The sequence below is a fragment of the Pyxicephalus adspersus genome, chromosome 4, assembly GCF_032062135.1.
Source record: "Pyxicephalus adspersus chromosome 4, UCB_Pads_2.0, whole genome shotgun sequence".
NCBI classification, from domain to species: Eukaryota; Metazoa; Chordata; class Amphibia; order Anura; family Pyxicephalidae; genus Pyxicephalus; species Pyxicephalus adspersus.
This window is the reverse complement of record NC_092861.1, coordinates 106,297,599-106,322,555: the sequence shown is the minus strand read 5'-3', so window position 1 is coordinate 106,322,555 and position 24,957 is coordinate 106,297,599. Positions and strand designations below refer to the sequence as shown.

The following is a 24,957-nucleotide window of genomic DNA, read 5'->3' as shown; positions in this document are numbered from 1 at the left end:
CAATTTTCAATTTACTTTCATGGTGTACTGTGGATGACCTTCCCAAGGCAACAGGTGGTTTAGGTTGCCCTGTGTTTCTTTGGATGCAGCAGGTCTCATTGAGGTCCATTCATGTTGCAGTCAACGAATGTCATCCTTTGTTTCGCAATGCAAGCATACTATAGTTCCTTACCTAAACACTAATTATGTAAGTTGTTACTGTAGCTATGTTTAACAAAATAACTTACTTAAACCTGAACTAAACCTTTTACCTTGAGTATGTACAGCATATTTGCGGTGATGGCAGTTACCTGCAAATGCACCAGTGTTTGCTTTCGTGTTCCTGGTTTGGCTTGTTCATTGGCAAGGCAGGAATAAATTAACAACTGCACACATGCACAATAATAACTTTGCCCAAGAAAAGCACAAGCTTTGTATTTTTTTTCCCTACCAAATATGGTGAAATATACATTGAGTTTAGGCAAACAGCAGTTTTACAGGTTTATGTTTAATATCACTCAATTAGTTCATGGTATTGTATTTCCAAAAGACAATTATTTGTCTTAATAACTGATATTGGTGGAAAAATATGCTTATACTGTATATAGGTGTGTTACCAAAATGTGTCATTCTTTTTTTACTGCAGTGAATCAAGTGTTCTTTTTACTATGTTTTTTAATTCATTAGTATAAATAAATTTTAGAAAATTGATGTCAGTTTAGGGTTGTCCCAAACAAACCCGCTGAATAAATTCTTATATTTATATTTTAGATGAGAATTGGGATGATGACCAGTTACATGGATTTGAACCCTGCAATGAAAATTTTGTGACAGGATGTAATATTATTAATGGGAAATGTGAATGTGACACCATCCGGACCTGTACCAGCCCCTTTGAATTCCCAAACCAGGGGTCATGTCTTACTGCTCTGAGACGAATTGAAGGTAAGTTAAATGTATTCTTTTTCCATATACTAATTCATTTTCAAGAAGGGGTGTTGGTTATTTATACCATACTGGTGTGAAGTGATAGTTAATTTTGTGCTTTTAATTTTAGAGCTTTTGGTAATGCTGTTTGCTATTTGTTGTAATGTTTTTTTGGCAGTAGATTATTGTAATATTTGAGCAAAACTTTTTTTTTATTGAATTTGCAATGCTGTAGGTTTTCCCCTGTATGGAAAGTAGTAGTTTTTATTTAATGGTATGGTAGAGGTTTATCTTCAGTAGTCAGTAGAGCCATAGAAAAAAATATTTAACCAAGATTTTGTTTTACATAAGTTAAACTAAACTTCCTTGTAAATAGAGAGGTTTGTCACATGCCTTTCTTCTTTACAAGCCTTCCTGTTTTATAGTGACTCTGCTCATCATATTAGTTACCAATAGCAAGGCAGGAGAGGCTTACTCTTTTAACAACAAATGTGATTTCTTCACGTACCTTTCCTTGCCTGTATCTGTAATGGGATATGCAGTTTTCACATTTTGTCATATACTCATTGTGAAAGACCTAGTCTTCTTACATGTTATGCTAAACAGTGATGCCAACTCCAACAAGTAAAAAGCATTTAGTAGAAGCTTATGGGCTTGCTTGACTTGGGGCATGGATGTGAAAAGCTGGCCCCATACATTACAATCTGGTTGTACAGTCTCTTTTAGCTATTATTTTAGACTATGTAATGAAAGGGCCTACTTAGTTGAATGTATACAGCTAAGTAGGTGTATGTATAAATTTGTTTGTGTGTTTATACCCTCATAGTAGTTAGTTTTTAGTAAACATGAAAGTGATTTGCAGAGATTTGGCTTTGTGTCACAGTAATGGGTTCTTTAGCATTCCATTTTCTAACTGCAAATTGACATGGCATGCACCAAAACATATTGATTAAAACACATTTATCCAAACAAAAAGTAAAGTTTTGAGAAGTTGAATTATAAAGCTTTAAAAGCAACAAACTTCCTTGGTCTAACCTAACTCTAGTAGCCTTGCCTAATGCACTGTTTTATGTATATAATATTTTGTTCAGTGTAAGATAACCTGACATTATCAATTTTTCCATATTCTGTTTCCCCTTCTTTTGTGCAATTTTTTTTTACTATTTTCTGGGGAGGGGGATAGATTTAAAGTCTTTAAAACAAGAATACACGGAGTAGTGGGTAAAGATTTAAAAGATCTATTATTGTTTGTTGTGGCCATCAATGTCTTCTTGGATCCCCTGTTTCTTGTTACAGAGAGAACATAAAAACCTAATGAAAACTTTAACTCATCCCCTAACCTGGCAAATGATTAGTACTACTTTGATTGCTCAGGTAATATCAATAGTTTTATTGCCTTGCACCACTGCATGGTAACCAAATTTCTGCAGAAATCTGATCAAAAATCTATTCTATCATTGCCAACAGCTTTATACTTCTCAATGAAATGTACCTGCCCATGCTCGATCAATAAAAGTAACTGCGATTCCTAATGTTAAAATTTTTTTTTTGGTCAAAATCAATTAGGATTGACACTTGTTTGAATAATATTTGATTTAAAGTTTTTATTGAACTTGCCTTTGTATATTGTATGTTAAAATAAGATCTTAGAAGAAAGTAGCTCATATCACACTGACTCCTTGTGAATGCATAACACATGGCAGTTTTGACTTTGTGTTGACAGCATTGTGTTTTAAAAACAATTAAAATATTTATCTGTAATATGTAATGTATAGGCTCACATTTACTAAGTGTAAGAAACTTGTTTAGCTACATTTCTACTATCTTGGGCATTCTGGTGCTAAAAATAAAATTACCTAACTTTGTAAGTTTTTGTATAATAAGCTTCTGGAAAGTACTCTGTTTAGAAAGAAATTATTGTTTAGATGTATGATGGATATCAGATACAGAGAACACCAGTACTTTGATAACAGAGTGATAATGGCTTGATCTGTTGATCACAGTTTATTTTCATACTACTTACACCCACCTCCCTGTTTTTATGATTCACTTTTTTCACATTATAGAATCTTAAAGAAGAGTCTGCTTTTGTTTGCTGTGGATGTTGTTTTTTGCCTTTTGTCTTTCTGATGTTCAAAAGAGTGTAATTGTTTGAAAATCCATCTTTATGGTCGTTATGTGCTACAAATATCATTTAAATCATATTTTCTTAAAGTCTAACTGAACTTTATTTAAGTCAACCAAATACATTCCAGGTGTCTCAGAACATACAGGTAATTTTCCTTAAGAGAAGTCACAGCTGGAGTAGAAAAGCCTGTCTCCTGCCAATGTTCTGCAGAGAAGGGTCTTTGCTTTCTGTGGAGAACCAGTGATCTATTTTCAAAGGTGTGAGGCATCCCCTGCAGGGTCACTTAATTCAGCAAAAAGAATGATGTTTTTTGATGGCAGGGCTATACATCTAATTCAGAGACTGCTGCTCCATACAGAGAGCAGCTATCTGTAAGACTTTTACATTTTTAAAACTCTTTGTTATAAAAGTTTAAAAAACTTTGTTATAAAAAAAATCTGGAATGAATGTTGCTGATGTAAACGGAAATGATCTCTAAAGTGAACCTGTGCCCATTTGATTTAATTCTATTTTTATAGTGCCTAAATATTACGCAACACTTCACAGAGTCATTTCAATAACTGTCCCTCAAAGGGGCTCACAATCTAATCTCATAGTAATGTGTCATTACCATTGGCTAGGGTCAGTTTTAGGGTAAAGCCAATTAAGCTAAATGCACCAGAGTACCTGGAGAAAACCCACGCAAACACAGGAGAACATACAAACTTCATGCATGTCCTGGCCAAAATTTGAACCTGGGACCAAGAGCTTGCAAAAGCAAGAGTGCTAACTTCTGAGCCATTGCGCCGCCCATGGGATACACAGTAAAGCATTTAAAATATTTCAATATTTTAAACAAGCATTGAAATCACTTCAGAATAATCAACAAAAACAAGCCTTTATTCATCTTGCAAACACGTCAAATTTTCGTCACTGGAAACAATCTTTCATAATTGTTTCCAGCTACAGAGAGTAACAGATGAACGAATGAGTGCTGTGCACACAGCACCCGTTCTGTTCTATGAAAAGGGGAGCAGGGAGGATAAACGTGCAGCACCCTGCTGTGCTCTTTCTTTTCACTTGTATGCCAGTATTTCCGATACACGTCAGATTCTCAGCTGAGTCAAGCAAGACTTCCCCTTGTCCCCAAGGCCCTCCTTGACTATTTTTTATTTGTTTTCTATAGTAAAACAGGGCACTGGTCTCAAATATGTACAGATAAGCTACCTAAAGCGGTCCTAAACTAAAATTTTTAACTTTCAAAAAAGGTTAGACAACCCTTTTTATGTAAAGCAAAAAGGCTATTCCCCCCCCCCCCCCAACACCTTTTTTTTAAAATGAGACTGAGTGTGCAGAGCCTCCTGGTATATCTACGTAACATCCCAGGTGGTTCCTGGCTGCTCCTATCTCAGGCTTGCGCAGAAGGAACATTTGAATTCGTTGATGGTAAAAAATACTAATATCACGCAAGCGCATTGAGATTGGCATGTCCCCCCTCCCCCCCCAATCACTTGATCTCGTGCCTGCGCAGATCAGGTGACGTAGGGGAAAGTAAGTGTGATTTTTTTATTTTTATATTTTTTAGTTCTGCTTTAAAAATAGAAAACCCTCTTCTAACTTACAGAGCCCCTAGTCCAGCACTCCAATTGTCAAAGGACAAGTATACCCTAAGATGTTGAGCAGGTATTTCTTGTTTCTGGCGCAAAGATGTTGGGTTGCAGGGGTTGCATTTAAGAACAGATGTGTTGGTGAATACTATAATCTTATGGTATCTACTCCTATGCAATTTTTCCTAATTCTTCTTAGTTAAAAGTTAGTAAAGAGTTACATTCAGTAACAGCATCCAGTTAAGTACAATATTTTGGCATGTGATCTAACCTGATGGAGAGTGAAATCTCACTGACGTACAGTATATGGATTACTGGTAAATTAAATTATTGATGATTCTAAGCTATGCACATTTCACCAACTGTTTGTTGGCTGTGTGCGTTAATGAAATTAAGCACTGGGCTTTATATAGTGCCAGCTTGTTGACTTGTTTTACCTTCATTTCAAGGGAAATCTGTCATGAAGCAAAACACCTGTGGAAGAAAGCTTTTTTAGAAGCTGCATTCCCATGCCCATGTGGATTGACTAGTTCTGATTTTAAACAGTAAATCTGGGATGTCATAATTGTTATGCTTTATGTGATTTAGGTAAAAGCTGCTTCAATCAGTAGGGATAAAATGTAAAAAAAAAAGAAAATGACTTCTGAGATAATAAATGACCTTTTGTTTGCTGCAAACATCCAATTATGTGCAGGCAAACCCCATTATATTTTATACTCCCTGTGTTTCTTTGGGTCCTGGGTTTTTTCTTTAGAGCTTTTTTAAACAGGTTCTGATTACCAGCAGAGTCTTTGTTAAACATTACTGCATATTTTGTAATGTGTTTAGAATTAAGTGTGGTTTTGGACTGCTAGTCTGAAAAACATAAATTAAAACACAAATTAAACAAAATATACCTCCTGGATACAAAATTACATCATGCGAAAGTGGAAAAGAAAAACACTTAGTCACAGCAGGCTAATATTTTACTACAATCCGCTTACCCTATGTAGTAAACAAATGGACAATCAGCTAAATTACCTATATTTTAAAAGTGTGATTCTGGAGATTTGACAGCTTTTTAGCAGTGTTAGTTTAATAATTTGGTGGCTGATGTAAACATAGAGACCAAATGTCAGCAATAAAGACACAATATGAATAGATTTTTACCTGTGTGAACTAGCTTTTCATGTCTGAATGCGTTGTTTGAAGCAAAAAGGAATTTTCCACCAATAATTTGGGCCTACAGCAGAAAGGAACCCTGCATGTAACCTCCTCTTTTTTCCCTACAGCTACACAGCTATATGCTTTTTAATTTGATTCAACACATATATTCATATTCTCATAATGCTCTTGCCAACCAACTGAGAACAAAATGTAACCCTTCAGATATCTCCAGAGCTTTCAAAAGCTTAATAAATATATTTGAAAAAAACATGCACACTACTAGTTTTAAAGCTGTTTACCTAGGATTTGTTAGTTCTCTGCTAGACTTTCAGAAAATTAGTTCCAAACAGAGTTTAATGTTTTAGTTAAATGCTTGTTTTTGACTGGGGTACCTGAAAAAGAAACCTATTCTTGTACAGTAAAATCGGTCTTTAATTTGAGCAAATGATAGTGGAGTGCCATTCTATTTTGACTCGGCAGATTGAGTCTGTTATTCCAGGGTTATAAGTTGCTTTTTTTATTACCAATAAAAACACTTACACTAAATTTTGGTTATCTGGTAGCTGGCACTCGCCAAAGCTGCTGTTTGTATATGGTACCTCAATATCTTAATAACGAACAACCCTCATAGTGATGGTGCCAGGCTTTTGACCACCATATAGAGCACCTTGCAAAAGAGGCTTTGGAGGACCATGCAATTCATGCACTAAAAGGAGGCTTGCAGGAGTGACGAACAAGGTTAAAAAAAAAGTAAACTATACCTATTTGATCTATGCAATGCAGGGGGATTGTGGCTGCAAGGATACCTTGGTAATTTACCTGAAGTTACGATTTATGGCTTGGAAAAACAGAAATGTGTCCTGGATGATGGTTAGTGCCGGCATTTAGAACATGGTATACTGTCTTCAGCAGCAGTAGGCTTACTGTTGTGCATTTTTACTAGACCCATTCTTGCAAACTTGTTCTGCCAAAGCTTTTTTGGTATGTCTTTAAAAATGTTTAAGGCAAGTTCGTTAAAGCAGACCAAAATAGCAGACCTCCCCTTTCTCTCTTGACCGTCGTCTGAATGGGAGCTGAATGGGAGCGCAGAGCCTCCTGGGATACCTACATCATGCATCCCGGGAGGTTCTTGGCTGCTCTTTCTGAGCATGCCTGAGATGGGGCATTTTCCTTCCCTAAGGGGTATGAAATGAGGATTTCACACATGCGCAGTGAGATTGTCTTTCTTTTTTCTCCCTTTACAGTGGGCTACGTTACCCAATCTCACACCTGTGTAGTGTGTGATCGGGTGACCTAACCAAAAGAAGGAAGTAGAAAACCAGATGAGAAGAAAATGGCAGCACCCAGCCCTTCCTATGTGTTGGAAAAAAGAAGAATTCTAGGACGACGTGGGATCGGATCAAGGAAAGGTCCGGCACAATCCAGGGATCTGCGGAATTAAAGGTAAGTGTGATTTTTTTTTTTATTTAGTTACACTTTAAATTGTTAAGTGTCATTTAACTTTTTTTGAAAGGTACAAAATGAAATAGTCCTCTAAATTAGCTTTTATTTCCAAATGACCATTTTTTTTATCAGATTAGTTTACAGCTGTAATGTCTGGTTGGTTCTCAACTATAGAGCACACAGTCTTCAGGCAGAGATTTTAAATGTCTACTAGAGGAGATTAGAAAATCTTTTCTTGCAAAAATTAGTTGATACATTAATGAAAATGATTTGTTTTGACGAAGGCTAAAAGAAAAATATTTATATATGTAATGTTGCATGTCATTGGCATTGTTGAACAAGGCAGTCTAAATGACTCTTAAATCATACTAGATTAACAGTCATTGAAAAGGAAGAATATTGTTAAAAAAAGGGTGCATTTCCTGAAAGTTGTCTTAAAATACCTGTGCCCTACTTTAACTTTTAATTCTAACTATGAACATTTCTTACATTCATTACTAAAGTATAAAAATACTGGAACTTGCTCAGTTGTTTGACATGGGAAATAAATAAAACATGCACAGATTGTATGTATGACCTCAATGTATGAATTCTGACTGAAAATAAAAAGATACACATACACTTTCATAATCCTAGCTTGTCACTGGACTGGGTGACATAACGTGGCCTTTGGGTATGTGATCAGTTTTCTATAGTTAAACTATGTATGACTAAAATAAAGACACTCAATTCCAGCAGCACCAATGGCTTCTAATACAATTGCATGCTTGTAATTATCTTTAGTAGGCAAGTGCAATAATAAAACAATCCAGTAAAACACCCCTTAATGTAAAAAACCCAACTAATGCAAACACTGCATGCAAGTTTTATTGTTGTCTGTGTCCTCATGGTGTAAATACTGTCAAAGGATCAATAAATTGCTGATAGAGGTTCGTTCCCATCTCTCCTGTCACCACTCAAACCTTACTTGAGCTTTGACACCTTTTTTTGTCTTGAGTTCTGCATTAGTTCTGCTATTTGATTGTCACACACACAGAATGTCAAGAGCAAATGCTTTTTCCCAAAGCCCGTAGTAAACATGTACCATTTTCTGAATTAGAATCTTTTTATACATTAGAACTACATTAGAAGAAAATGGTCAATAGTTCACCTTGGAACAGAAGTTGAAAAGAAGGTCTTATTAGGAGTGTTCTTGAGCTAACTGAAAGCAAACTGTTATTGAAACCAGAAGGATAATAGATTATTTCCATTGTGTAATATTTCTGACAGGTTTACCGGAGGATTAAAGGACAACTTCACATTGGGTTTTTGTCACAACAAAGGGGAAGTGTGTGTATGGTTTTACCTCTAAATATACTTTTCTAGTTTACTATAATTTTTAGTGCGGTTGACTTGTGGGACGTACAGCTTCCCCTGCCTATTTGAATTACAAGCAATATCATATAGGACAATTGTGATATCTATGAAGCTCAGTGTTATGCAAAAGGCATTGAAAAAAATCTTCCCCTTTAAAACATTCACACTTTGATGCCGTGTAGCCTAACACTCACTGAAGCTTGAAGACTGAGCTTGAAGTTGCATTTACTAAATGCAACCTATAACTTCCAAGTGAAAGATAAATTAGCAATAGTTCAGAAAAAAACAGAATCTATGATATTGATAAAGGGTCACCCTTCCCCTTCTAAAAAGAATACTTGTAAACTCAGTGAGGTTTATCCAGTCACCATTGAAGGTTTATCCAGTCTCCATTGAACGCTACATAGCGTAAAGGGGAAAGCTACATAGGTGTCTTCTTTGATTACCTGTAATCATTTTGATTAGCTCAGTAAAAAAAAAACAATTCCTGGATCATTTCCGTGCTTGTTACTGAAACTGATAATACACAATTAACAATGCGTGGCAAGACACTGTCAGAAGATATCAAAGATTAAGTTGTTGGCATGCAAAAGTAAGGGGATAGATATCAAAACTTTTAAAGGCTTTATCAATTCATAGAGGTGATTTCTTCTTTTTGAATTCCCCCTGCATCAGTCTGTCCATCTAAACTAAATAGAAGAATAAGAAGGAAATTGATCAGAGAGGGTACCAAGGGGCCTGTGGCAACTTTGAAGCAGTTATAGGAATTTATGGCAAACAGTGGTCATTATGTGTATGTGACAATAATATGCTAAGTGCTAAATCTGGCATTTCATAAATATGCCTGACATAAATGTGGCCTGTATGGGAGGTTTGCAAGGATTGGGCTACTTGTTAGGATAAGTGGTGTATGTAGTGTTTTTTTTTTTATACCCACTGTAGTATGTAGAAAAAGTACTTTTTGCATCTTGAAGATGCAGAGAGCATACTGTAATTTGTAAAAGTTTGTAAAGTTCATCAATCATTCAGCTGTCAATGAAGCCTTGGGGGAATGGTATTGTTGGTATTCGTGTTACATACCTTTGGAATGCTTCATTCCTGTGGCAAAATTATGTTTTATGGGTCCCTTTATACTTTTCTTAACTGTTTGTACTATGAAATGTACAATCTATCTGTATGATTCTGTAAATGTTTACCCAAAACATATATACAATAGTAAGTAAATTGTCCAGTCATATTAAGTTGGGAATATATGTGTGCTAGCTTTGTGGATAAGTTGAGGTGAGATGAGAAGAAGGGCTTTCACTGGGAACCACGAGATGTATTTAGATAGGTTAGAACCCTGATGGTTGGGGGATGTCATAGGGATCAGCAGTAGGGGAGGAGCAGAAAAGGACATGGGTGGAAGCTGAATGAGGGAGTTTATATGCTGCCTTTCAATGGAACTTCATCTTATACACATGAGTGATTATATATTAAATAAATTACCTATGTGTTACATAATTTTAATTGATTACTCTTTACGGAGCTGGTAAGATAATTCATAATTTTGATGTTATTTATTACTTAAACCACTTTTTTAATGCACGTTGTTTTCAAAGTGCCAGAATCCAGGTATGGGCACAAATGCTTTTGTGTATTTATCAGTTTCTTGATGATCTATGTTTTACTTTCTTTTATTTGCCTCACCATCCTATACTGCAGTCTAATAAAACTAAGCCTATTCCGAAGAACATTGTGCATTGGACATAAAGGGGTGGTATATTATCCTGCCTGCCTGCACACTTCAATAAATGTGCAGGGATGTACACTCTTAACCCCTAGGAATCAAACTTTTTAAAAACAAAACAACAGAACTATGCCCACAGATTTATCTGTTTCACAAAATGTTTTCATTGGAGGCATGCCTCCTGAATGTTCAGGATGGTGTCCTAGCCGATCACATGTGCAGCACCAGGACAGCTTCAAATGTAAACTGAGGCTAAGGCCCTGATTTACTAAAGTTCTCCAAGGCTGGAGAGAATACACGTTCATCAGTAAAGCTGGGTAATGCAGAAAACCTAGAATGGATTTCATAAAAGTCATTATCTATTTGTAAGCAAATGTTTTCAATACTGGACCAGATCCATTTCAGGTTTGCTGGTCCAGGATTGAAGCTTCACTGATGAAAGTGTATTCTCTCCAGCCTTTGAAAACTTTAATAAATCAAGGCCTAAGTCCAGACCTTCCTCAGCTGTTAAGAAATGGAAGGGTTTAGCAAACGGTACCTTTTTTAGTGGCTTTAGGGCTATGCTGAAAGAACTACAATGTCCATTTTTATCGAACACGATTAGACAGGTTATATAAGCTCATAAAAACCTTTTCACTTTTAAACCCTATAAATCTCACTATAGAACCAAATAAAGACTAGACATGGCCCAAATAACCTTCTTTGGGTTTGTGAAAGTGAATAAACTGATGCTGCAAATGTACATTATATATAATATGTATATGGTAATTTTACACATTTCAAAGTTGCAAATTCACCCTGGTTTTGATGAGCATTTGTAAAAATCCCCTCAGATTGCTGAAAAGGCAAATGTTAACCTTAATAAAGATTGTGCCCCTGAAAAACAGGGGTACAGAATGTGCTGGAGCAGGTTTAACGTACTGGATATTTTGCCAAACATTTGAACTGATAACTGTTTAAATTTTGGCCCAATGGCTCACTTTTATTTTGTACAGTCATCATTAGCATCAACAGAATGCTCATTGAGAAGATATGCTATTGAGGAGTAGTTTCCTTTCAGTGAACCTGTAGAGGAACATGTCCTTCAAAACCTCCTGAAAATAATTGTTTATTAGTTCCTTCCACAACTCTCATCCTTTTAAAAAGAAAAACATTACTTCTGTTGAACATTATTTCTGTTGCGTTTTTGTTCAAAAACCAAAAAAACATGCATTTGTCTCCATTACACCATCACTGGAAGCCAGTCCTAAAGAAATGAACTAAAATGTTTTGATGTTGTAATCTAATTCTCCTGAATCCCAAAGATAGCCATGTTAAATTTACTGCGTGTACTGTATATGATTATCTGCTATAAGATCACTTTGTGTATTTAACAACACCAAATGTTTATGGTCGATTTTTTAACGCTATATTAAAAATGCATTTTCTGTTGTGGTTTTTAAAGGTTCATGCTTTGGTGCTGTAACCTGGAAGCAGTAGACTAAATAATTTTATGTAATGGAATATTATATAATATATGTAGTAGTTTGAGAATAGACATCTGGGATAGAATAGTGAAAAGAATTATTTTTTTTTCTTTTAAAGGATTCATTCTTAGTAGTTTTTTTATTTATATTCCCCTCACTTTCTCCATCTCTATCAGTCTTTTCCTGTAGCTTTTTTGGCACCTACTATACACCACCGCACCCAAGGGAAGTTGTGCTACTGAAAGTAAATTCCAAATATTTTTGGTGGGTGTGTCAAAGGAGAAATATATGAAACATATGAAATAAATAAATTCCTTTCTACTAGTCCAACATATTTCCATTTGTCTCAAGCAGAATGTCCAGTAACTTTTTTTTTTGAGTAGCCAGTGCAGCATAAATCCAAAAAAGTGTTAATTAATTAAAAGATTCATCATATTTGTTATTCTCTGATATATTTTTCGTCAAGTCAAAAAAATCCATCCAATCCTTAAATATATCTAGTTTGCTCTATGTTCATTTGACCTTCTATGAATGGACAGTCACACAGCTTAGGGAATGCCTTGGATTTCTGCATCTGGGTTTGTATCTTTATATTATGTTGGCACGGTTACAGCATAGACGCTTTTTTCACTTCTTCCTTGCTCTGAGTTCCTAAAAGTGGACAAAGGAACTGAATGTGCCAAAAGCCACATGTTGATGCTCCTGCACTGGGCACAGATCTATGCTTGTTGTTTCAGATGGAAGCAAAGGACATGATAAAGAGGAGGGAAGAGATGTAGAATAAGACAAGATATACGTACCTCTGCAAAGTTTATATGTTTAAAACTATACCGTGTTTCCCCAATGATAAGGCATCCCCATCAAATAGGCCACCCCCCCCCCCCCCGATTTTTGCTCAAACAGTTACAATAAAGCACCCCCCGCAAATAAGACATCCTCCGATACCTGATACTGTGTGCCTCTGTGTGACTCCTCGATGCTGGCTGCAGTGCAGAGTGAAACTGAAAGTAACTTCAAAGGACAAGCAAGCTGCTGATCCCTGCCCTAACAGAGTCTGTTACCTGGCGAGTCAGTGATCAGAAGGGGACAATGAATGGCACAGAGTGATCAGAAGGGGACAATCAATGGCACATACGGTAGTGATCAGAAGGGGACAATCAATGGCACAAAGTGATCAGAAGGGGACAATCAATGGCACATACTATAGTGATCAGAAGGGGACAATCAATGGCACAGAGTGATCAAAAGGGGACAATCAATGGCAGATACGGTAGTGATCAGAAGGGGACAATGAATGGCAGAGTGATCAGAAGGGGACAATCAGCGGCACATGAGTGATCAGAAGGGGACAATCAATGGCACATGGGTGATTTTCAACAATGAATGTGTACTGTAGTCTTCTTCATGGAAAAAGAAGACATCCCCCTGAAAATAAGACCTAGGGCATATTTTGGCATTTCAAAAAATATAAGACAGTGCCTTATTATAGGGGAAACAGGGTAGGATAGTTAACTCAACAACATATTGTTTATCCTATTCATATTCTTTTATACAGCCTCTCTTTGTCAAATAGCTTCACTAGTTTAATTTTTTTTTTTTATCAATGACATATATGTTTTTATTCTAGTGAACTAGTTGGCCTAAAAGGACGCAGTATTTAGTGAATAATTAAGGCTGCCATTACTGAACTCTCCTTTGAGCTTTCTGTCAGCAATTCTGATGCTTTAACTTCAGTGCTGCCTGGCAGCACTGAAGTTAAAGCTTCATTCTAAAGTCCATCACGTTCAACATATATAAAATAAACATATCCCAGATATAAACCCTATAGACATAGTTGATCCAGAGGAAGGCAAAAAAAAACCTGGTACAATTTGCACCAATGGGAAAAAAATGTTTACTGATCCCGTGAGGCAATCAGATGTTCCCTACATCCACAGTCTCTATTGTCTTTACTTTAAAGCCTTAATACCCAGTTATATTTTCTATAAAAGCTTCCAGCTTTTTCTTAAAACAATCTAGTAGTTGCCAGAGCAACTTCCGGAGGAAAACTATTCCACTTTTTCATAGACCTTACAGTGAAGAATCCCTTCCTTATTTGGAGATTAAATTTCTTGTCCTCCAGATGCAAAGAGTGCCTTCTTGTTCTTTGCAATGACCTTATATCTTAATCTCTGCAGTCTTTTCCTCTTTTAATACAGGAAAGTACTTTGCGATCTTTAGATATGGCAGCTTGGCATCAAACTGTAACTATTAGGCCACCTTATGCACATAACTAGCATTAGGTAAAGTCATTCTGTTTTAGAACATGTCAATTTTATTATGAAGCTAAACCTCAGAATAAAATGTTATAAACTGCAGTGTACCTACTTAGATGTGGTGCCTGCGTTAATAAACCTGATCCAGGAAACCTCGGGAGGGATTGATGGATCTGCGAGAGTAAAGGTGATTTTGTTTGTTTTGTTTACCTCCACTTTAAGCTATATTATATTACATTTGTAATCTCTCACTAAGACCACAAATAGTCAGTGGAAAAACACAGCATTGATTTGTGGTCAGTGGAAAGAATATCCCAACTTACTTAGGGAGCTTAGGTTCTATTTTACTAACTCTGCAAAATGGCATTGGCCACAAAATATGAGGCTATTATCACATCAATTAGCCAAATCTCAAGAATCCCCTAGCAATTTCTGGAGGAACCCCAGGGTTCCACAGGACCCTTGTTGAGAATGGCTGGTTTAGACACAAAATAAAAGGAGACCATCCCCTTGATATGTCGAGCAAATTGACATTTACTCACTGTGCCAATGATCCTTTACTGCTTCCTCCTTCTTCACAACCCACACTAAACCTATTTGTGTCAGCGAGCCAGGGAGGCAGTTACCTTACACCCTGTTTATTGTAGTGGTGCTCAAGCTTAGCAGTTGGCTACCGGACCCGAGCACTGGGGAGTAGGTCACATGCTCCCCCATTCCCTGGAGTCCAGCTGTGGAGAATGACTGAGCAGTCAAAAAAAGTATGTAAGAGTTGGAGATAACCATTTACAGAAACCTTTTATTTTCTCTTTGCCCTACATGGGCAAGCTGACAATCTCTCTATCTGCTAAGCTGAATAGGGACATAAACTGCAAGCTCTTTTTCTCCTCCCACATCTATTAAGTAAAGCAGTTGTGAGAGTGATTGGGTTAAAAAAATATTTTTGTCTTTGTTTCTTTTGCACGATTGGGTATTAAAACACAACTTTATATTTAGCATGGTTACAGTATTTTCTGTATTGTAATAATAACTCACTGATTGCTTCCTCATGTTGCCTGTAGTTGCTCTATAATCATATAGGCCATTATATTTTTTTCCCACATTTTCCATCTTGGAGTAATTTTTTTTCCAAGATTCTTCTGTAGCACAGTAGTGCTTAAGTGAACAGCATGCTAAAGCTTTAGGGATATGCCTGTGGAACAGATATCCTTTTACCAGACTTGCAGGAGGGTTCTTTGTACATTTACACGAACAAGGTGGTTGCCAAGAAAGCACATGTACAGTCAGAACTCCTTGTTGGTCCATGAAAAGGTTTCTTGCAGAATAATGTATCTTTCTCCGATGAGGGTGTGCTTACCAGTTCTTAAATAAAGAGGGGGGGGATTGTTGGTTGCTGCAGTATCTGGATCCCAAATCGAGTGGCCCAAATGAGTTGCATCAAGGTGGTTCCAGTGGTATTCACTAGCAAGTGTGATACCTATGGGTATTATCATGATTAGTGGTAAGTAAACACGAGTTCATGGTATAATATAGTTCTTTTTCATCAGAAGCAGTAAAGGTAATAGGAATGTATTATATAATAATGATATTAATGAGGAAATAATAAGAGTGGGAGGATTAAAAGCTTTCAGGATTAGTGCATTATGACTGTGGTTTGCAGTTATGTAGAATTGCTAATGCTCTATTTATTTATGAATTGAGTCAGAAATAGGTGATATAAATATTGTTTCCAAAATAATTAATGAAACCTATGGAAAGGATAGAGCTTACCTTGAGCAATTGCCACTGAGAAGTATAGCAAGGGGTATGCGGACCGCATGTATAGCCAGAAAATCGCTACAGTTACAGCAGCAACACCTGCTGTTTTATGCCCAGGAATCAAATGGCGTCTTTGAATATCACTGGCGTGTCATCACATCCGGATGTAAAGATACAATGAAGCACTTCCGCTCTCTCTGTGATGCCCTTAACCCGCAATTATACAGGCAGGTAAATTAGCTGTCTGGTATTCCACACATAAAGTGTGGACTGATGGAGCAGGGAAGATTATTATTCCAGCGCTAAAATAGTTTTTTTTCTCTTTTCTACTTGTTTCCTACTTTATTCACAGACTTTATGGTCACTTGATGCAAAGGCAATGTTATCTTTTGCTTTTCTGGAGCATTTGGGGTACCTAAATAAATAAAAAATAAAGCCTTACCTGGTGTCCTGCCATCCTCTGGATGCGTCCTCTTTGTCGATCTGTTTTCCGGCGAGTGTGCGGACATTTCCTGGGAGTTCCCGGTGATGTTGGTGCATGCGGCTGTTGCTAGGGCCATGGTGGGAATTTCAGATTTTGTATTGCATTCAATAGTATAATAAAGTTTGAAACACAAAATCATGTCAAAGTTTAAATAATAAATTTATTATAAAAATTATTTCTTTAAAATGTATTTAATTTATTATTTTGACATGATTTTGTGTTTCAAACTTTATTATACTCGTACTATTCTATTATACTGTAAAATAAATTTTCATGTAATTGCAAATTTTCAGTGTACTGCTTTTAGACATAAAAATAATAGGATAGGAAAAGGATTGCTACAGATAATTTTAAAGACATTATGACATTAGATTGCAAACCTTGGCTCGTTTAATTGGGAAAAACTCTACTTAGTCGACTTACATAGCTAAGTTAAAGAGTTCTTTGCTAAGAGAAATGTATGCTCGTCCAATGCTTGGAAAAACATGAGTTCTCCACAGTAATTAGCCTAGACATAGGCATCCTCTGGTCATCCACTTTTTTTTAATGAAGATAGTTAGATAATACAAGATAATACTTAAAAGGCAGATGTGCGCCTTTGCATTGCAGTAATCTGTAAGTATGTGCATGCTGCTGTGCATTGACATTTCTTCTGTATGGCACCTCAAAGCAAATACCAAAGAACCAAAATAAACAATAACCAAAACACACACACCACTCCTCAGGTCTTTAGCACAACACAGTGGGCCTGATTTATTAAAGTTCTCCAAGACTGGGTAGGATACACTTTCATTAGTAAAACTGGGTCACCCACATTATTACCTGAAACGTTTCATTATCAGGAGAGTTTTTTGTCGGTTTTTAACTTGAGATCAATTTTTTTTACCTACCTTATACATGTCGGAGCAACCCTAAAATAATGTTTATTATATTTAGGATGATGTCCAAAATGAAAGCAAATTCAAACTAAACATATTCAAAGGTTTTAAGGAAACAGACGGTGTTCCCAGAGAGACATCTAATATGATCACAAAGAATACTTAGCTGAGAATTAGACTTCAATATAAGATGATATGAAATATTCATGGCCATAAAAAGTGTAAGTTATGTAGAGCTCCTACATGCAACAATGAAATGAAGCCTTGTAATGAATAACTTAGTAGCTGTGGGGAAGCATTTAAAAGGGCTGCTTGTTTAAAAAGTAAAATGTTGCACAAACTAAGATGAGAAGATATTACTGGGTGTAATGTGTTCTAGGTCATGGAAAGAGCTGTTAGAAACTGCTTTCAGGACATCAAAGTCTGCTATGAACTGATTGAATCCTTTGAACATAATTTAATGAAAAAAGCAAAGCCTGAGTATTATCATCCACCTTATTACTTACCTTTTGTTTGAGATATGAAATTACATGTAGGCTATGAAATTACATGTAGCACAAAATTCTGAGCTGATACATAAAAGCTTCAGAACCTAAGAATCACACTTTCATTGGACAGGCTTTTTTAAACACATGCATGGGTGAACTGATGTGTTCATACATTTCAATGATCCTGCATTTATCAGGTTAAATAGCTGACATTTGTTGTAGTAAATCTACACTAATTGGCACATTGAAATATTAAAGGATTTTTTAGGAGCTAAATTAAACACAGTGAAACACTTTTCTTGCATGAAATTTTACATCACTTTTTATGCTGATGAATACAAAATACTGGAACTGACAATTCCTAGTGTTTTCTGTCTAAAAAAAAAACCAAACTTGTAAGTAATAAATTAATATGAAAATATTACACTTGTTAAAGAAGACAAGACATCTAAACCCTATTGTATTTAAAGCATTAGAGCATTTCATCACATGCCTAGTAGTGTTGTGTGTGTGTGTTTGTATATATGTATATATTGTTTCTGTCTAGGTTTGTGTATAGCAGATGTGCAAAGTAACGGCTTAGCTAAAGTTTTTTTTTTTTTTGTATTTTTTTCAACTGATTGGTTTCAATGACTAATTCCAGAATATTTCTAGTTTCAGAAAGTTAAATTAAACCAGTGGACAACGTATATAATATATGAGATGCAGATCCCATTTTACTAAACAAGTTGAAAATTGTTACATCAAAAATTATGTAAGCCTACACTTCATTTTTTTAGGCACCCTTGCCCTTTGTAATGACCTTGTAAAGGTTATTTCTATGTCGTTAGTGGTAGGGTAAAATAAGGTTTATCTTAGTGTTGCTATTTTCATTCTGCAGGCCTCAGATAAACTAGTCTACCAAACATTGTACACAATGATTACCTGTTTTGTTCATATATATATTTTCAATTTACAAACCCAAGGAAAATGTAGGTTTCGACCTGATGATAAAATTTATATTATAAATATCTGGAGTTAGTTTTGATGCTTGTTCTGTGTCCGTGACTAGAAAGTTAGCAGAAGACAGACAGGCAAATCATGGAAATAGAATGCTCTCCTGTACATTGGTAAAATAGCATTCAAAATAATAGCATTCAAGAAGAATTAACATTTTAGAAAATACAGATGTTCTCCTGTTCCTGGACAGGTATTTTAAATTTTCAAATGATCAATCATGAAACATTTAAAACCGTTAAAAGCTAAAAATGTGTGAATAAAGCAATATTCTTTGATTGACATCCCTATTGAGCTGTTCCATGGAGCTTTACCAGTATTTTAGTAAATGAGTCTAAAATATGACTAGTTCTACAAAATTACTGTAAAGAGATGTGAATTGTTGCTTGGCATTTGCAATTAAAACACTGTAAGTAGTAGATTGTTTCAACATTGTATATACAGAGTCCTGACACAAATTACAGAGTAAATTACAAAGGTAAAAGATAACTGAAAGGTTTATAAGGCACTTATTAGCAAAAGCAGAAATTTCTTGTTCTTACCATAAACACACTTTATGGACACACACAATAAACACACAATTAATTTGGTGTCTTGTTTTATTCTCGGTATACTCGATATTCTCGAGTGTGGCTCGGGGTGAATTGTATGTACCAAAAGCGGTAACCCCGTGCCACACTCGTATCATAAAAAAATTTCTACCCGCTCCCCTTGATCCAGCGGCCCCCTCCAGCTATCCCCGGCCAGCTTCTGCATCACATCCTCGGCTTGATCGATGTGATGAGTGAGGCGTTGGTATGCTGGGAAGGTGTGGTTTGGCGGGAAATTTAAAAGCAGATTACATTGTACACACAACAAACATTTATCAGTGATAAAGATTTAAATAAAAAGATATAAATAATACATCTAAATAATAAATCCAAAAGTTTATTCTATTATTGTACCCTTGTTTGGACAAATTTGTTTTTTTTAAATTTTTTAATAAACTTTATTTTATTGATAATTTTTTTATAAAATTATTTATTATATTATAATTTATGATTTGTGTTTCAAACTTTATCATACCTGGGAGTTTTTTTCTAAGAATTACAGGACTAAAGTGTTAAACAACAAATTTCCACACAAAACAATGTACCGCATTTGACATAAAAATACTGACATCATTAGACTGTTGGGACGTTAATGCAAAATTAAACAATTTCCGAAGTTATACAAAGAGCTAAATTAAAAAATAAGTATTTCAAATGTGCAAATACTTTCACTAAATATACACTTGGGGGCCATTTGTTTTTAAATAAGGTAGCAAACATTGCAAGGTAGTTATCTATTGGAACCTATGAACCGGCCTTTTTTTTTTTTTTGCCCTAATAAAACCAATACAATGATGACATCACAATGTTTGTTGCTTTCTAAGAAAGTTACTGAAGTTGATATCAAGATCAAGTACATTATTTTTATTTTGTAGTATATCATATGAATCCATTATTTTATTGTGATATGTTAAAAGTTCTCTTTAACACAAATAGTAATTATAGATGAGAATTCAATGTTGTGCTTGTATGCGTTTAGTAGAAGTTAAACCTGAACTTCAACCTTTCCCTCAGTCTTTATAGTTTCGCACACTCCTCATATGTAAAGAATTAATTTGTCTGATTTGACCTCCCTCTTTCATTTCTCTAATTTCAGTTTTTTTTTTTTTAATTATGAAGTTAAATCACAGATTTACTAGGCTGGCCTGCATGAAAATGGAATCTAGTTAAGTATGCGGTCACCACCAGACTGACACCTGCACTTAAAGGACTTCTTGATAACTGCATACGTCTACACAAAATCCAGCCCACTGCTTAGGACTGCGTTCTCCTGAGAGAAGTATAGGAAGTAGAACCTTATAAAGTTTTCATGATGCTTTGTAAAGCGCCTTGTTGGCACCTATTTGAAGTCATGATCGTTCTGCAATGTATAGAAAACCACAGCCCATGTTTGAAATTCCTATACATACCAATGGGCTAATCTACACCAGGATGTTTCCTTGAGGCACCTTTTTGAGGGTTATGTATACCACACCTTGCAACTTTTAAAAATAAAACGCAGGTTAACGCTGGTAAACGCGTCTATTGATTTCAATGGTGGCGTTTTCCCATGCTTAATAATGCTTAAAACAAAAATGCAGGAAAAATGCCGGAAAACAGCATAGACGTTTTTCAGCGGTTTACAGCCAAGCTTTAAAACGCTAGTAAAAGTGCATAGAAACACAAACGCAGTAGGGAACATTTACATGCATTTTTAAAACCATCCATGTAGACCCAGCCATTAAGCCTACACTGACTGTTTCCTCAGCATTTAAATGACCGCGTTTAAAATTCCGATTCACTTCAATGGGCAAGTCCACACCAGGGCATTTTTGGGCTGCACATTTTTGAGTGGTAAAGACAACTTTTTGTTGTCTTTTGAATGTTTAAACGGCTTGTAAATGCTTACAAATAAATGGGGGATGTTTGCAAGTGTTTGTAAACTTTTATAAATACTTCTTTTGAAAACAAATTATAAAGATTATAACTGTTTTAAATGCCTGCTCTAAATGGCTAGAAATACTTACAAATGCCTATATAAACATAACAGGCTTTTCTAAGCATTTTTAAGCTTGCTTTAAAATGCCTTTAAATGCTTGTATAAACTACCATAAATGTATTCAAGAGTGGTATGGGCAGGTATAAGCGTCCAGGTATATGGGCAGGTATAAGCAGGTATAAAACAGTCCATGTAGACTTTGCATAAAGCTGAGGTTTAATCTGCTATGTTACTGCTTTCCCTGGCTTCTCGTTTCACCCCTCATAGAAATGTAATCAAATGAATAAAATATTTGGTTTTCATTACATACCTATTTTTAAGTCTCGGCAAATCATGGCTGGTGGGAAAGGCTGGCAGCGTGCTGTACGTCACTGAACACAAATCCCCCGCAAATATAATGGTTAGTTTTAATGACTGAGGCAACTGAAATCCAGTGAATAAAAGGGATGAGCCAGATCAGTTTGGGGGAAAAGGAATAGCTGGTCCTTAATGTCCATCAGCCAGGAAATGAGGCTGCCTTTTTTTTTTATGTGCGGTGAGACAGCTGGGGGGGCAATTACGCCCCTAATGATGAAGACTCCTATAGAACTATATCATCTTCAAGACTTTATTTTTTTATGGATAAGAAAAAAAATACTTTAAAATATATTACATACTTACATTCATTTTGAATGTCCTTTTGGCATTGTTTCTGTTCCTCCCACGCCTTCAAATGTTTAGCTACCTCTAAAATGTTATATAATGTTAAATATAAATACTCTTAAAACATTTATACTCTCTTTTTGTGCAGAGGAAATCAAAGTTTTAAATAAACATTTTCTTCATTGGCTTCTTATTTTTTCCTATTCCATTAGAAAATATTTTCCCTTGCCATTTTTATGTGTGATAAAAAGTTGCTTTAAACCTTTTCTGTAAAGACATTCAGTCATTTTTTTCCCTGTCACTGAGAATAAGAAAACAGAATGAGTTGCACTGATGTAGACAATGGCCTCAAGCAAAGACAGTCAAAATGTAAGGGGAGTTTCAGTGAGTAGTCTTCAGAAAAGCACTTGGACCTTCTCTCAATTTGATTTCATATTAAAAATACATGTGCTGGATAGCCTTTACAACCCAAAGAAAGGAACTGAGCCTCTTGATGTTGGTTTGATTGCTTTCAGGAAAAAGTAAAAATGTCCTTTTTCAAGAGGCCAACTGTTACAAGCCACTTTATTGGAACTGGCCTGACTGATACAATATTTCAGGATTTCTTCAAATAACAGACTGACTTTATACAGTGCTACAAACCAATAAAGTGTGAGAGTGCCTTGAAATGTTACAGAAAATAAATAACAATAATAAAAAAATATATATATTTATATATAGCGGATATAAGTGTAAGAAGTTGCTCATGATGGCAAAACCCTGTCAACAGCAGCAGCGTTTACATCCGCTTTTAGCATAGAACAGTATGCACAATGAATTATTACTTGGCTTTTTTATGGACTGTAGTCCATGCAAGCTAGATGCAAGCTTTTTCCTTGGTCCAGATGGAATTCTCAGTTTATCAGAGAACATTGACATGGCCCACCATCTTTCGTCTCTCCTCCTCTGTGTCCTTGTTTCTCCAACACATGGTTGTGTTTTCTCTTCCTACCCCCTCCTGTCTCCCGCTACTTTCCCTGTACCTTATTACCTCTGTAACCTTCCATATCAGACTTTATAAACTAGTTAATTTGTATATTCATAAAGCAAAACTCATTGTTAACCCCTAACCTCTAAATTGTAACTATATGGTTTTTGCATAGCTTTAGTTGTAATATTTACCTTCATTTCAGAGTTTTCACCTGATCTCAATGACCAGCATTCATTGACCCACTTCTTCTGACCCCAGGTTGTCCAGGATTTGCCCCACCTTGTTACTGACCAGTGATGGGCGCTGTTTTCTCTTCCTGTATGTTGCATGTTTCCTTTTAGCACATGCATGGATTTGCTGTTTTGTGCTGCTTCTTCCTCTCATGCCTCAGCCCTGCTCTGCAGGGACTGCCACAGGCTAATACCTGGTCAAAATCTGTTACTTACACTGCTTGAATTTAAAGTGTATGTTCGGCCAAAAATATATATTTTTCAGTTTTTAAATGTTTACAACTACTATCAATTTAATTTTGCTGTCTGCACCCTGCTAGGACATTTTCCATTCAGTTCTTGCATGCAGCAGAAAATGTGAAGACATTTCTCAATAGTTTTATTACCAAAAGTTGTCCCAGGAACGAATGTTCATATTGAAGGATATTCCCTTACACGTTGTTTGGATGACATTTTAAAATGTTGCGTTTTTCGTCACTTTCTGCTATAGTGACAATGGTCATCAGCAAAAATAAATTGGGTGAATTTTTCCAGCTACAGAAAGCAATGTAAACTTGACATGTGCTTCTGTACTAACTGAAATGACTAAACACTTTGGTAGCACCTAATCATCATGTTATGTTTATGTACTTACTTATCGATTGGTTGAATTGTTTCAGCCAATTATTGCATCAAACTATACAAAAATATATTGCAAATTGTTATTTTTAATGTATACAATTGCTTTTTGCATGATGTTGTGGTAAGTAAAACCTGATTCCTATTCTTTACATACTTATAGTAAATACTGTTGAGTTAAGGCCATTGCAAAATTTTTTTATCATTTTTAATTGTTTGGTAGGGATGGATTTTAATATTAGGTTTTACAAGCTTTAGGATTATGTGCATTTATTATAATCACAGCTACTTAATTATAAATGAAGGTAACAATAATAAGGAATGAACTTATTTAATTTATAATGAAATCTGCAAGTTGAGTATATCATAAATCATAATTTTACCTCGGCATTTGTATTTTGCTGTTAATGTAATGTTATAAGCTGCTTGTCTTTGTTTTTGTTCTCTAGGTTTTTATGACTATGGTAAAAAATGGCTTTTTGCTTTAGATAGGCAGCAAACAATAGCTTACAATACTGTTAGGTGTATGTAGTAAAAAATATAAAGCTGTGCACTTGAGAAGGATATGAAAATCAGCATCAGTGGTGCTTGCAGAATACAAACTACAAATGGCGAGGGTTTGAAAGCACTAGATCAAGTGGAACTCCCTTGGAAGCAAATACACCAGAGACTTCAAAAAAGGGGTTTGGCAGATTGTGAAATATATTGTCCTGAAACGTTCTCTACTCCATTACACTTTGAAAATAAACAGATTTGTGTAGAGGTATGTATAAAATATGTATAAGGGTAATACATACTTTCAAATCCATAAACAATTAAAATGTATCCCAACTGACTGAAACAGAAACTTCAATTTGTTGTTGTGTGTCTATAGCATGAGACAGTGCACTACAACTCATTGTAGCTGTGGTGCTCTGAAATACAAAGAAACCAAATCATACTGCACTGCATTTGTGTTGTGGCCCCAAACTATGACTGTTTAGATGCTCTTACATTAGTTTTGATGGGTAAGGAGGTATTGCGGACAGGATATATGACAGTCTTGAAGCATGTCAAGTTTAACTGTTATATGTTGTAAATACTGTACAGGTTTAATATCTTTCTATTTAGTAGTCCATTTTCACAGCTAAGTAATGTCAAATAAAAATATCTTACAGTCTATATTTGTTATCCTTAAGATACTGCATAACCCTTTATGTGAAGTGATAACAGTAATGTAAAATGTTTTACTTTGCACAGCTTTCATAGATTGTTCTATGAATGCCACTGACAAGTACACTTGACTCCACCAAACATTATCAGCCATGTGTTAA

At 35.6% G+C, this 24,957-nt stretch overlaps 1 protein-coding gene across 1 annotated transcript in view; it reads left to right on the top strand.

Annotated features, from left to right (window-relative positions):
* Positions 1-24,957, top strand: part of CRIM1 (cysteine rich transmembrane BMP regulator 1) — a gene marked incomplete in the record, with an annotated part of 392,052 nt that overhangs the window by 64,319 nt on the left and 302,776 nt on the right. Inside the window, 1 exon segment of the mRNA XM_072409242.1 lies at positions 751-924. Within this exon segment, the coding sequence (XP_072265343.1) occupies positions 751-924 (174 nt within the window).